This window comes from Brassica napus, chromosome A8, assembly GCF_020379485.1.
Source record: "Brassica napus cultivar Da-Ae chromosome A8, Da-Ae, whole genome shotgun sequence".
NCBI lineage: Eukaryota > Viridiplantae > Streptophyta > Magnoliopsida > Brassicales > Brassicaceae > Brassica > Brassica napus.
Window position 1 is genome coordinate 12,804,880 of NC_063441.1, and position 14,771 is coordinate 12,819,650.

Here is a 14,771-nt window from a genome sequence, read left to right on the forward strand (position 1 = left end):
AAGAAAATGAGAAATGAATAAAATCATAACTATCTAAAATAAACGCTGATGTGTCGATTTTTGATACACCATTTTTATGCAACTTCATAAAAAGATTAGATTTTTTTTTGTTTTTAATTTATTCTTAGTTTGGGGAATCTGAGAGATGATGCAAAGTACAGAATAACTATATCATTATTTGTATGAAGGATATAATATTTTTTCCAATCTTAAATCCTCACCAATTTTTATAACCCATAACATGCTACTGCCAGCGTATAGATGCATTGAGCATATGAAAACATGTTATAAGCCCAAGTTATACTCAAAGCCCATATCGAAACCATCATTAACGAAACCGTCATTAACGAAACCGTCATTAACGAAACGACGTCGTTATTTATGGTTGTTGCCTCTCTTCGAGCTCAATTCGTTTGTCGTATAAAGCTTTAAGGTTTCGCAGTCCCGCGCGTCTCTGAATTAGGAGAACGATCTGTAGGTGATAGAGGACGCGCGAACGGAGAAACCCTAAATCTACACGAAGGGGTTCCTTCTACTCTCTGCAAAGGGAGATTCGAGCTCGACTACAGATTCCGTAAGTTTCCTTCTCCTCTCTCTCTCTCTCTGCTCACTTACGACGGTTTAATCTCGTCAGGCGTTTTGAATTTCTTCGATTAGATCAAATTTCGTGGCTAACATTGTTTGATTTTGAATCTTAGGGATTTGGTGGACACGATCCTACGGGAGAGCCTGAGACTCTAGATGGATCCCAAGACTTTTGGAGATAGAGTTGCTAAGGGGAGGCCTCAGGAGCTGGAGGATAAGCTTAAGAAGAAGAAGGAGCGTGATGTTGTTGCGGATGATACTGTTTCTGCTCGTCGGAGCAAGAGGCGTCGACTGAGGGAGGAGAGTGTGCTCACGGATACGGATGATGTGGTTTATCAGCCCAAGACTAAGGAGACAAGGGCTGCTTACGAGGCTTTGCTTAGTGTTATTCAGCAGCAGCTTGGTGGGTTGCCTCTGAGTATTGCTTGTGGTGCCGCTGATGAGATTTTGTCTCTCCTCAAGAACGATGCAGTGAAGAACCCTGAAAAGAAGGTGGAGATTAATAAGCTGCTGAGCACTGAAGATGATCAGATTGATCAGGTTTTTGATCAGCTTGTTTCCATTGGGAAATTGATCACTGACTTTCAAGAGGGTGGTGATTCTGTTGGTGGTCATGCAAATGAGGATGAGGGGCTTGGTAATGCTTTTGGTGTGGCTGTTGAGTTTGAGGGAAGTGAAGAAGATGACGATGACGGTGAGCTTGATATGGTCGAAGAGGAAGAAGACGAAGAGGATGAAGAACCTCAGAAAACTGGAGGTATGCAGGTGGATGCAGGGATAAATGAAGTGGATGCTAATGAGGGCACGAGTCTGAACGTTCAGGATATTGGTGCATACTGGCTCCAGAAAAAGATATCTCAAGCTTATGAACAGAAGATGGATTCACAAAAGTGCCACGTACTTGCTGAAGAGCTGCTTAAGATACTCGCTGAAGGGGATGATAGGGGTGTTGAGGACAAGCTGCTTATGCATCTTCAGTATGAAAAGTTCAGCCTAGTTAAGTTCTTGCTGCGGAACCGCTTGAAAGTTGTGTGGTGTACCCGTTTGGCTAGGGCAGAAGACCAGGAAGAGAGGAATAGAATTGAAGAGGAGATGAGAGGGTTGGGCCTGGAAGTGGCAGAAATTGTGGAGCAGTTGCATGCAACAAGAGCAACAGCGAAAGAGAGGGAGGAGAACCTGCAGAAAAGTATTAATGAAGAGGCCCGACGTCTGAGGGACGAAACTGTTGGAGATGGAGGTCGAGGCAGGAGAGATGTTGCTGATAGAGATTTAGAGAGTGGTTGGTTGAAGGGCAGCGTCAGATGCTGGACCTGGAAAGCTTGTCTTTTGACCAAGGTGGTCTCCTGATGGCGAATAATAAGTGTGACCTTCCACCTGGCTCCTACAGAACTCACGGCAAGGGATATGAAGAAGTTCATTTGCCAGCGGTTTCTAAAAAGGTGGATGTCAGTGAGAAGCTTGTGAAGATCGCTGAGATGCCAAATTGGGCTCAACCGGCTTTTAAGGGAATGCAACAGTTGAACAGGGTTCAGAGCAAAGTGTATGAGACTGCGCTGTTTAAGGCAGATAACATACTTCTTTGTGCTCCAACTGGTGCTGGGAAAACCAATGTTGCCATGCTCACCATACTGCATCAAATTGAGCTCAATAGGAACGATGATGGAACATTTAACCATGGAAATTACAAGGTTGTATATGTTGCACCCATGAAAGCGCTTGTTGCTGAGGTTGTCAGTAACCTGTCTAATCGGCTGAAGGATTATGGAGTCACTGTGAGGGAACTCAGTGGGGATCAGTCCCTTAGTGGAAAAGAAATTGAGGAGACCCAGATAATTGTCACCACTCCAGAGAAGTGGGATATCATCACGAGGAAGTCTGGTGATCGTACTTATACCCAGCTTGTGAGACTTCTTATAATCGATGAAATCCATCTTCTTCATGATAATCGAGGGCCTGTGCTTGAAAGCATTGTCGCTAGGACTCTTAGGCAGATTGAAACCACGAAGGAGAATATTCGCTTGGTGGGTTTGTCAGCTACACTGCCAAATTACGAAGATGTTGCGTTATTTTTGCGGGTTGATCTGAAGAAAGGGTTGTTTAAATTCGACAAAAGCTACAGACCGGTGCCTCTTCGTCAGCAGTATATTGGGATCAGTGTGAGAAAACCTTTGCAGAGGTTCCAGCTGATGAATGATCTCTGTTATCAGAAAGTAGTGGCTGGTACTGGAAAGCAGCAGGTTCTTATTTTTGTTCATTCGAGGAAGGAAACCGCAAAAACTGCACATGCAATAGTGGAGACCGCAATGGCGAACGATAAACTCAGCAAATTCTTGAAAGAAGACAGTGCAAGTCGTGAAGTTCTTCAGAGTCAGATTGGACTTATTAAGAATGGTGAACTGAGAAAACTTCTGCCTTACGGATTTGCTATTCATCATGCTGGGCTAACAAGGGGTGATCGTGAGATAGTTGAGGCGCTTTTTGGTGAAGGGCATGTGCAAGTCTTGGTTTCCACAGCAACTCTTGCATGGGGTGTGAATTTACCTGCTCACACTGTTATAATCAAAGGAACCCAGGTCTATAATCCTGAGAAAGGGGCGTGGATGGAACTCAGTCCGCTGGATGTTATGCAGATGCTTGGTCGTGCTGGAAGACCTCAGTATGATCGGAGTGGGGAGGGTATAATCATCACTGGCCACAGCGAGCTTCAGTATTATCTGTCTTTGATGAATGAGCAGCTACCTATTGAGAGCCAGTTCATTTCCAAACTTGCTGATCAGCTTAACGCTGAAATTGTTCTCGGAACTGTTCAGAATGCTAAGGAGGCTTGCCACTGGCTTGGCTATACCTATCTCTACATCCGTATGGTTCGTAATCCAACGCTGTATGGTTTAGCGCCTGATGCCCTTGTAAAAGACGTAGTCTTGGAGGAAAGAAGAGCTGACCTGGTACGTACTTTCATCTGCTTTAACCTGCATTCTTGCTATCTACTGTTTAATTTATTTGCTATGTATGCCTTGTCTCTGAAGCTTTCCCACTGTCTTCTATGTGCGCTCCATGATGAGCTTTCATCTGCTTTAACCTGCTTCTTGCTATCTACTGTTTATTTTATTTGCTATGCATGCCTTGTATCTGAAGCTTTCCCACTGTACTTTCATCTGCTTTAGCCTGCATTCGTGCTATCTACTGTTAAACTTATTTGCTATATATGCCTTGTATCTGAAGCTTTCCCACTGTCTTCTATGTGCGCTCCATGATGAGTTGTTGCGATCAACTTTGCATGCTTAGTATTCATATTCTCTTTGAAAATCTGAATAAGAAGTTTACGTCTGATGATTTGATGTCATTTTCCTGAAAATGCTTTTTATACGTTTAATATTTTTAATGAGCTCACTTTTCTCCGAACCCTTGTTTTTCAATTTAGTACCATTGCCCATAACTCTTGCGCCTAACATGAGTAGCTTTGCCTCTCTCCACTTTATGCCCTTGATGAACTTGTTTGGATCTCTTGTGCTTATCACATTGATTGTGAAACTCGTATTGTAATTTCCCTGTGTCTCTGAAAATTTTGAGTGGGAAGTGTATCTGAGTATATAATACCGTTGCTATCTGTTTGCTATATTTTCCCCATAAATGTTAGTCTAGTATCAGGAGCTGTCTCATTGTATGTTACATCTTACTAGCAATCCATGATGAACTGTTGGATTCCTTGTTTCTTTCAAGCTGATCACAGATTTAATATTTAATATATCATTGCGCCAAAGTTAATTTAAAAATATCAGTTACGGCCATCTGTGTCTAATACTTACTTGATCGTTGTTGTTGCAGATACATTCAGCTGCTACCCTTCTGGACAAAAATAACTTGGTTAAGTATGATAGGAAAAGTGGATATTTCCAAGTTACTGATTTGGGACGGATTGCTAGCTACTACTATATAAGTCATGTGACCATAGCTACATACAATGAGCATCTGACGCCAACGATGGGTGATATTGATCTTTATCGTCTGTTCTCACTGAGTGAGGAGTTCAAGTATGTGTCTGTTCGGCAAGATGAGAAGATGGAACTGGCCAAACTTTTGGATCGTGTCCCAGTTCCGATCAAGGAAACTCTGGAGGAGTCTAGTGCAAAGATTAATGTTCTGCTGCAGGCATACATTTCACAGCTAAAGCTTGAGGGTCTTTCTTTGACATCAGACATGGTCTATATAACTCAGGTTTGTTTCTTGTTCTCTCTGCTTTCTTCTCTCATCTCTCCTAGTTACATTAATTCAATTGCTGTATATGTTCTCTGATGCTTACATTTCATTTTTTTCCCTATCATTTTCAGAGCGCTGGACGTCTTGTACGAGCTCTCTATGAAATTTTATTGAAGCGGGGATGGGCTCAACTTGCTGAGAAAGCTCTGAACTTGTCTAAAATGGTTGGGAAGAGGATGTGGAGTGTCCAGACACCTCTTCGTCAGTTTCATGGAATTCCCAATGAGATTTTGATGAAGTTGGAGAAGAAGGATTTGGTGTGGGAGAGGTACTATGATCTGTCATCGCAGGAGCTAGGAGAGCTTATCCGTAGTCCTAAGATGGGCAGACCGCTTCACAAGTTCATCCACCAGTTCCCAAAGTTGGTTCTTGCTGCACAAGTCCAGCCTATTACTCGAACCGTTCTGCGGGTGGAGCTCACAATTACACCAGACTTCCAGTGGGACGAAAAGATTCACAAGTATGTTGAGCCGTTTTGGATAACTGTGGAAGACAATGATTGTGAGAAGATCCTTCACCGTGAGTGTTTTCTGCTGAAGAAGCAGTATATCAGTGAGGATCACACTTTAACCTTCACTGTCCCAATCTTTGAACCGCTGCCACCTCAGTATTTTGTCAGAGTGGTTTCAGACAAGTGGCTTGGCTCTCAGACTGTGTTGCCTGTATCTTTTAGACATCTTGTACTTCCAGAAAAGCACCCACCACCAACAGAGCTACTGGACTTGCAGCCCCTTCCAGTCACTGCCCTTAGGAATCCGAATTATGAGAGCCTCTATCAGGATTTCAAGCATTTCAATCCGGTGCAGACTCAGGTGTTTACGGTTTTGTATAAAACTTACGACAATGTGTTGGTTGCTGCTCCAACCGGAAGTGGGAAGACTATATGTGCAGAGTTTGCTATACTGAAAAATCATCAAGAAGTACTTCTAAGGCAGGAAGATGATGCTACAATGCGTGTTGTCTATATTGCACCGTTAGAGGCTATTGCTAAGGAGCAGTTTCGCATCTGGGAGAGGAAGTTTGGGAAGGGTCTTGGTTTAAGGGTTGTTGAGCTGACAGGGGAGACAGCGTTGGATCTTAAGCTGCTTGAGAAAAGTCAGATAATTATCAGTACTCCTGAGAAATGGGATGCTCTTTCCCGCAGGTGGAAACAGAGAAAATACGTTCAACAGGTTAGTCTTTTCATTGTCGACGAGCTTCATCTTATTGGTGAAGGTCAAGGTGGTACTGTGTTGGAGGTAATAGTCTCTAGAATGAGATATATTTCTAGCCAGGGAGATAATAAGATCAGGATTGTTGCGCTTTCCACTTCTCTTGCAAATGCGAAAGATCTTGGGGAGTGGATTGGGGCCAGTTCCCACGGCCTTTTCAACTTTTCTCCTGGAGTCCGTCCTGTTCCACTGGAGATCCACATACAAGGAGTGGATATATCCAGTTTTGAAGCTAGGATGCAGGCAATGACCAAGCCAACCTACACCGCCATAGTCCAGCATGCCAAGAACAAGAAGCCGGCTATAGTTTTTGTCCCAACCCGTACACATGTCCGCTTGACTGCTGTGGATCTGATGGCTTACTCTCAAATGGACAACCCACAGAGTCCTGATTTCCTGTTAGGGAAGCTAGAAGAACTTGAGCCTTTTGTCAAGAAAATCAGCGAGGAAACATTGAAGGAGACACTGCGCCATGGTGTTGGGTACTTGCACGAGGCTTTATGCAGTCTGGATCAGGAGATAGTGACACAGCTCTTTGAAGCTGGACGGATTCAGACTTGTGTGATGAGCAGTTCATTTTGTTGGGGCACTCCATTAACTGCACATCTGGTGGTGGTAATGGGGACGCAGTATTACGATGGAAGGGAAAATTCACATGCAGATTACGCGGTCTCTGATTTGCTTCAGATGATGGGGCGTGCTAGCCGACCGTTACTTGACAATGCTGGGAAGTGTGTAATATTCTGTCATGCACCTCGGAAAGAATATTACAAGAAGTTTCTTTATGAAGCCTTCCCTGTGGAAAGTCATCTCCAGCATTTCCTGCATAATAATTTCAACGCAGAAGTGGTTGCTGGGGTTATAGAGAACAAGCAAGATGCTGTGGATTATCTTACATGGACTTTTATGTACAGGAGGCTTCCCCAGAATCCTAACTACTACAATCTTCAAGGAGTCAGCCACAGGCATTTGTCTGATCACCTATCAGAGCTGGTTGAGAACACCTTGTCTGATCTTGAAGCCAGTAAATGCATTGAGATAGAGGATGAGATGAACCTCTCTGCTCTGAACCTTGGTATGATTGCATCCTATTATTACATCAGCTACACCACCATCGAGCGTTTCAGTTCTCTATTGTCTTCTAAAACCAAGATGAAGGGACTTCTTGAGATCTTAACTTCAGCTTCAGAGTATGACATGATCCCTATAAGGCCTGGCGAAGAGGACAGAGTTCGTAGGCTCATCAATCACCAGAGGTTCTCGTTTGAAAACCCAAACTGTACAGATCCTCATGTGAAAGCAAACGCTCTTCTTCAGGCTCATTTCTCGAGGCAGGACATTGTCACGAACTTGGAAATTGATCAGCGTGAGGTCCTTCTATCAGCAACCAGGCTTCTTCAAGCGATGGTGGATGTGATATCCAGCAATGGCTGGCTGAATCTTGCTCTGTTAGCAATGGAAGCAAGCCAGATGGTGACTCAAGGCATGTGGGAGCGAGACTCGATGCTTCTGCAGCTCCCTCACTTCACAAAGGAATTGGCAAAAAGATGCCAGGAGAATAACATTGAAACGGTATTTGATCTTGTGGAGATGGAGGCTGAAGAACGCCTAGAGCTTCTCAGTATATCAGACACGGAGCTTCTAGACATTGCCAAATTCTGCAACCGCTTCCCAAACATTGACCTTACATACGAGGTTGTGGGAAGCGAAGTGACACCAGGGAAAGAGGTGACACTGCAGGTGACGCTTGAGAGAGATATGGAGGGGAGGACAGAAGTGGGAGCCGTAGATGCACCCAGGTATCCCAAGACCAAAGAAGAAGGGTGGTGGCTGGTTGTTGGGGACACAAAGACTAACCAGTTGGTGGCCATCAAGCGAGTCTCATTGCAGAAGAAAGCCAAGGTGAAGCTGGATTTCCAAGTACCGAGTGAAGCAGGAGAGAAGCCATACACACTCTACTTCATGTGCGACTCTTACATGGGCTGTGACCAGGAGTACGCCTTCTCGGTTGATGTTAAAGAATCCATGGAAGAATGATTCTTGTGTTTCAGGTTAGTGCTTTTGTTCAAGTGCATGTCTGATAAAACTTGGATTGTAGTTAATTTGAAAGTCAGAGAATGACGCATGATTTCCTTTTTCGGTGCAAGCGTTACTGGATTCTAGAGAGTGGTAATACTGTGATCACATGGAAGAATGATTCTTGTGTTTCAGGTTAGTTTTTGTTGTGTTTGAGTGCATTGTCTGATAAAACTCTCGGATTGTAGTTAATTTGAAAGTCAGAGAATGTCGCATGAATTGTTGGAATGATATGTTTAAAGTCCAGTAAGTGCTCATAAACCATTTTTACCTAAGACTAAGAGTAACTCATTTTATGTCATGAATCGAGTCATCTGTTTAGTGACAAAACCGAAATTGAACCAAAGCTTAAATTAAATAGCCAAACCAGAATTAAATTGAACCAGAACTAAAATCTCTAAATACCAATTAAAAGTTTTGACGTAAACCATCTCTAACAGAAACGCAAGAGAACCCTTCTTCTCTGTTTAGTTTATCTCATTGCACTCTTCGAAGAGGAACGAATCCTAATAATCAAAATCTCAGGTAAAATCCGATTTTGTCTGATTTATCGGTGTTTAGAACTTTGAAAATCGATGTTTTATTGCTTTTTCAACTTCTGTGTGTATGTTTGATCGAAACAGACTGCTTAAATCTATTCTTAAGGTTAATCTCAATAGTATCATTAGCTTATATTCCTTACGCATCTAAAAATATTCACTTTTGTTCTCAATAGTATATTGAAACAGTTGCTGGAAAAGTTAAGGTACGCTTGATGCTTCATACGTCATAGTAAAACCTCAGTTTCATATTCACCTGCTCTGTTTCTGTCCTGTAAAAAAACAGAGAGAGACTGTTTTTCAAAACCAAATGAGATGAAGAAGCGCAAGATAGCCATCGGTTTCGAAGGTTCAGCCAACAAGATCGGCATCTTAGCCAACCCTCGACACACATACATCACCCCACCAGGTCACGGCTTCCTCCCTAGAGAGACTGCACACCACCATCTCCACCACGTTCTTCCTCTACTCAAATCAGCTCTCCAAACATCCAAACGAAACCCCGAAGAGATCAAAGGTTCCGGCATGGGAGCGCCGTTGCAAGTCTCAGCCATTGTCGTCAGAGTACTATCACAGCTCTGGAAGAAGCCTATAGTAACTGTGAATCACTGAGATGGGGAGAGCTGTTACCGGAGCTGGTGATCGTGTTGTTCTGTATGTGAGTGGCGGCAGCACTCAGGTGATTGCTTATAGTGAAGGTAGGTACAGGATCTTTGGTGAGGCTATTGCCTATTGATATTGCTGTTGCTAATTACTTGGACCGGTTCGCCGCTAGAGTCTTGAATCTCTCTAATACAACATCGAGCAGGTAAAATTCAAAAACCGTTTCAAGATTTTTAAGAAAGTCCCCTTGTTGATTGTTCTTGCTTGTGTTTGTTCTATAGCTTGCTAAGAAAGGGGAGAGATGCATCGATCTCCCGTATCCTGTTAAAGGTATGGATGTATCGTTCAGTGGAATCTTGAGATTTATCGAAGCTACTGCTGAGGAGAAGCTCAAGAGCAACGAGTGCACACCACCAGAATTGTGCTACTCTCTTCAGGAGACGCTGTTTGCTATGTTGGTTGAGATAACTGAGCGAGCCATGGCTCATTGTGTGCTCTGAGCGTGATGGTAGGCTGTTTGCAACTGATGACCGTTACTGTGTTGATAATGGAGCTATTATTGCTTACACGGGTCTATTTGCGGTTCAAGTCTCTACCTTCACGCAGCGGTTTCCGCACTGACGAGGTTCAAGCGGTGTGTCGAGAGAAGGAAGAACGTTGCTGCTAATTTGATTGTGTACTCATCTGTGTTTTACCTTTTTATACATTATGAGAATGATACTCTCAACTTGATGATTATAATGGTCACTGGCTGAGAAGAGGCTAATAAAGTTGCATATCCCTCAAAACATGTCATACAGTAACAGTAACAACCTAGGTAAAGTGAATAAATAGTGTTTGGTCACATTGACCAAAGCGAGATTAGTTTCTGCCATGTCCTCTTACATTAGTTGCAGCTTTTGTTCTTCTGAATGACCCTGCTCTTGCAGGAGAAGGGCTTGGATCAGTTGACGGAAGCAACATTGGTTGCTCTCTGTAGTTACTGCCAAAGGAACCAGACCGACCAGGTAGTTGCATTCTAGCATTACCACTCCAAGACTGCTCAAAATCAGCTAATTCATCTGCATAATGTTGGAATTGAAAGCAAGAAATGGTTATATTGTTACACAATAGAATCTTTCCGAAGCTTTAAAGAGGAAATTTACCTTCGTTTAAGTTGTGCAAGGTCTGCCTTGTATCAACTCGACCATCTGAGTTAAGTTTACGCGCAACCGTGTGGCCCTGCAATGAGCAAAACAATCACTTATACAGTTATACCGATCCAACAACAGAGGAAAATAATTTTTATGATCCTATGTATAAACTACCTTGTTGTGAAGGCCTCTTGAGATCCTGTGAGCTGCTTCGCGCGTTGCAGTATTGGCTTCTTTGCTTTCTTCAAGAGTTAACTGCATTCACAATAAGACCAGGTTTAGTACTTAAGCATAAACGAACATTCTTTACACAGGCACAACTCACCCCATCACTTCCTGTCCTTCTGGTCTTTGATGAAGTATAGTAGTTTCCGTCATGACCACCGTATGTAACAGTGGAGCTCTGGAAACTATAACTACGCGCCTGTGGTTGCCATTGTCCATTCACATTCATGTTATGCATTCTTCTGTTCCTTCTTCTCTCTACAGAAACAGAAACACAAAGTCAGTTACATAGAAACAAAAGAATCTCAAGAAGAGAAAGAGAAAGGTCATCAATCACCTAGAGCTCTAGCCTCCTCAGTCTCCACCTCACTGCTAGACCTGCCATGTTTCCCGAGTCTTACTTTCTTCTCTTTGTCTCCTTCTTTCTCATCATCTGATTCAATCTCTTCAATAATCGGTCCATGAGACCTTCTCATTTGTGGTGGTTGATGATGGTTCTCTATGAAACCCGATGGAGGACGCATTGCTGAAAAAGGGTCCATGGTAGGACCAAAGAAGTTGGACTGAAACATGCCTCCACCAAAAGGCTGGGTGAAAAATGGGTCATCAAACGGATCCCTTCCTCCAAAAAAACTAGACATGAGACTCCGAGGACCACCAAAGGAGCCGCCAAAAGGACCACCAAAGTTGAAAGGGTCTCTACCACCTCCTCCTTGCATCTTCCCTGTTTACTACACACTTCATATGAGAAAAGCTTAAGCACAAGTTTTTTTTTTTTTTTTTTTGATCAAACACAAGCTTATTATATGTAAAGTTTCTATCTTCAAACACAAAGATCACATTTTTTTTTCCCAACAATCTGAAAATAAAAATAACTCTAGCAAGATAACAACTTCAGGACAAAACAAAAGTGAAACCCAGAACTCTCAAACATAAGCAGTCAAGGCTAAACTACAAACAACTTAAATCACCCAAAAACGAAAAGGATACCACAATTCAAGTAAAGTGACAGCTCAGAAACGTTAACGAAGGAACCCTAACAACGAAACTAAATCAAACAGAAATATAATTCAAATAAGAGAGATCAAAGTTCATACCTTTGAACAAACAACGATCGGTACAAGAAAGTAGAGAGAGAGAGAGAGAGAGATGTTGGAAACCCTTTATGCAGTTTTTCTCTCCGGGAAGACAATGAAAAAGAATGTTCTCGAGATGTTTATTTTTACACGATATTAGCACACGTTTCACAAAAATAATTTTTAAAAATAACATTTAATAAAAACACTGAATTACCATTTATTTCCTTCTAATCCTGAACTTTAAACCTTGATTGGCATACCGAATCTATTATATAATAGGAGAGTTTCTCTCCCCCTGATGCGACACGTCAGCGGTCTGTGGGTCCCACTTTTTAAAAGTGTGAAAAAATGTCAAATATATGGCTCGAACCCAGGTTATTGAAATATAAACATCCACAATTATACCACTGCACTAAAGGATACTTTGTACATTGATGGCCGAAACTAATATATATTATGAAGGTCGGAAACTAATATAACATTATGGACCCCACCTTTTTTTTTTAAATTGATGGGTAACGAATGGACTTCGACAAAATGGGCTTTGGGCTTATTGATTTTCTGTTTATTAGGCTTTGTATCTGCCCAAAGTGGTGATACAGACAAAGCTAAGAAGATTAGGAAAGCCGCCATCTTCACCATCTCCTTCGTCGCTTGCGATTCCCCTTCTGGCAATCAGTTATTATGGTCGATCTTTAAGGCTCTACGCACGTTTTGCGCCTACCAAACGCTTAGTTTCTGCTCTAACGCCTTCAGAGCTCTCATATATATAGAATCCCTCGAGGTATAAGCTCCATCTTGTCTCAAACTTTTCTTTCTCAGTTTTCCGTTCGCTTTACTTTCTCACATCCGTCGCGAAAATGACTTATCCAGCTGCTCCAGCCGCTTCAGCCACCATTGCCGCCGTTCCCTTCTCCACCTTCAACTCTCTCCGCCTTAGAAGGTCCACTCAGTCCATTGTTGGTCGGCTCATCCGATTCTAGGATTCCAGGAACATTAACAAGAATGGAGAGTTTATGGGCATCACCATTCTCCTCCTTGATGAACTGGTGATGATTGTTTCTAACTTATTTTTTATAACTTTAACTCTGCTTTGCTTATTCTTTGTACATATATAAAACGTGTCTTCATGTTTTTGTTTTTGTTTTGGTTTTGTCTATGGATTTTTTTATGAACAACTAATGATTTTTCTCTGTTTTTCTTACAGGATTCTGTGATCCACGGTTTCATCCCTGCAATCTCCAAACAAAACATGAAAACTGAATGAATTATGTTTTTAGCAACCGAATCTAAAAGAAATAAAAGACATCTTACTTAATAAATTAAAACCTTTTCTTTTGCAGATTCCAACGACGATGAAGCACCCGAGGACCAACGACAATGGAATGATGCGGACGAAGCCTAACTGATGTAAGTAAACTCCTCTTCAATAACGCATCACACTATTATCGCTCCCCAATCTCACAAACTTAAGCTCTAATCATGTGAGGGATCCCACAGGTGATGCTGTCCCGACAACGGAGAAAAAAAAAGAAAGATAACCTAACGTTTTTTTTATTTTCAGTTTTTAAGTTCAAATCATGTTTTAGACATAGAACCCAACATAATTTGAGCCCAAACATTTTAAACCCACAATTACTTTTTCATAATGTAAAAACGTCAACCTTCGTTTATGTTTTGTTAAACTATTTTAATCTTTATGTTTTGTTAAACTATTTCACACAGGGGGCAGATCTCCTTAGAAGGGGAGCCACTCGCCACGATGCTTCCAGTTTCACCATTCTTGAAACTCTTATGAACCACAAAGCCAATATAAGAGCTCTGTTTCAATCCAACGGCTGGATTTTGTCACAGACCACCGCTAAGCCTGAAGAGAGAAGAGAAGTGAAGTGCTGCGTTTTGGAAGATGGTTACTTGGAGTTTACAATATGAAGATGGAACCCGTGACGAGGAAGACGAGGAGAAGTGTTACTTGGAATATCCTAACGTTGAGGATGTAGACAATGTGTGATCTTAGCGATGAAGATTAGTGTAGCTTTAATATATGCTACTAAGGTCCTTGAGCTCCCTAACAAGTACTAGCAAACAATGTGTATTTTGAAAAAATAAAATAATTTTGTAATGCAAGTAGTTTGAAACTTTGAGTATTTATTCAAACAACGGATATATACAGAGTCGATAACTTGATATGGACCCCCAAATAAGTTGGTGCTGCTGCTGTCACAATATCTGTCTTTTTAATTTCATATACCTGACGTAAGCTTCTTCATTTTCTTCTCTTTCCCTTTCCGTTGTTCCACGCTCTCTGTTTCATGTTTAGGCCTTTTTCACATTCTCTATATTTTACCTTAATTATACTTTTTGAATTTTCCTTCCGTTTTGGGAAATATCTCTAACTTGAGTTAATCGTCAAAAGCTAGGATCAATTTTGTTGTCTTATTTCCGATAAATTTTATTCTTTAATTTGCATAAATCTTAAATAACACTAACATTCCGTAAATCATACCACCCCATCGATATCCAAAGTAACCAGCCCCGCGCTTGCGCGGGGTCTCAGCACCTAGTACCGAATAATAAAGCAGTAGCAATATGATATAAAAACAATATTTGATTATTAAACTATTTGATAGAATGATTGGTTGAACATGATAAATATATTGTTTAAAATTATTATAAAAGTTAATATGCAATATATAATATATTTATTTCAGTTGAATATATTTCTAATATAATATACATATATATTAATAAAATTCAGAAAGATATATAATTAATTTATTTTACTTATTAATATCAAAAATTATGTCTATATCAAAAAAATTATTTTAAAAATAAATTTTACAACTAAAAGATATATTGTTTAAAATAATATTTCATATTTAAAATATAATTAAATTTAAAAATAATATTAACTTATTTAAAAATAATTTTAAATATTTTTAAAATTTAAATTTCATTTTAAATATGAAATATTATTTAACATAATTTAAATTATTTTCAAAATGTAAATTTTTAATTTTGGATAAAAAATAATTTTATGATATTATTAAATAACATAAATTT

The 14,771-nt window shown here is 40.9% G+C and overlaps 1 protein-coding gene, 1 long non-coding RNA gene and 3 pseudogenes across 5 annotated transcripts; 4 read left to right on the forward strand and 1 right to left on the reverse strand.

Moving 5' to 3' along the window:
* The first annotated feature begins 146 nt into the window (after positions 1 to 146).
* LOC111199948 lies at positions 147 to 10,059 on the forward strand (annotated as a pseudogene).
* Positions 8,984 to 10,059, forward strand: LOC125575536 (annotated as a pseudogene).
* LOC111199727 lies at positions 9,553 to 10,059 on the forward strand (annotated as a pseudogene).
* Positions 9,987 to 11,943, reverse strand: LOC111199726. Of its 3 annotated transcripts, none has more exons than XM_022689972.2 (6): positions 11,727 to 11,943; positions 10,967 to 11,360; positions 10,730 to 10,887; positions 10,579 to 10,659; positions 10,417 to 10,492; positions 9,987 to 10,332 (listed from the first exon to the last, which is right to left on the reverse strand). In XM_022689972.2, the coding sequence occupies exons 2-6, from the start codon at positions 11,346 to 11,348 to the stop codon at positions 10,133 to 10,135; spliced, it is 897 nt and encodes a 298-aa protein (XP_022545693.1). In that variant the 5' UTR covers positions 11,349 to 11,360; positions 11,727 to 11,943; the 3' UTR covers positions 9,987 to 10,132. The 3 variants fall into 3 exon arrangements, with proteins under 3 accessions (XP_022545693.1, XP_022545692.1, XP_022545691.1); XM_022689971.2 differs by having other exon boundaries at positions 10,967 to 11,367; positions 11,727 to 11,933; XM_022689970.2 differs by having other exon boundaries at positions 10,967 to 11,353; positions 11,727 to 11,869.
* Positions 11,944 to 12,103: 160 nt separating this feature from the next.
* On the forward strand, positions 12,104 to 13,833 carry LOC111200074. 2 transcript variants are annotated; one of them, XR_002653800.2, is made up of 3 exons: positions 12,104 to 12,757; positions 12,916 to 13,118; positions 13,434 to 13,833. It is a non-coding gene; the product is annotated as an uncharacterized LOC111200074 (long non-coding RNA). The 2 variants fall into 2 exon arrangements; XR_007315805.1 differs by having other exon boundaries at positions 12,916 to 13,833.
* The last annotated feature ends 938 nt before the right edge of the window (positions 13,834 to 14,771 follow it).

Excerpts from the sequence above, each read along its gene's own strand:
- LOC111199726 (XM_022689972.2), bottom strand. The coding sequence starts at position 11,348 with ATGCAAGGAGGAGGTGGTAGAGACCCTTTCAACTTTGGTGGTCCTTTT. Across the intron at positions 10,888-10,966 it reads TGAGGAGGCTAGAGCTCTAG|AGAGAAGAAGGAACAGAAGA; the intron begins GTGATTGATGAC and ends CTGTTTCTGTAG. Across the intron at positions 10,333-10,416 it reads CTTGCACAACTTAAACGAAG|ATGAATTAGCTGATTTTGAG; the intron begins GTAAATTTCCTC and ends AACATTATGCAG.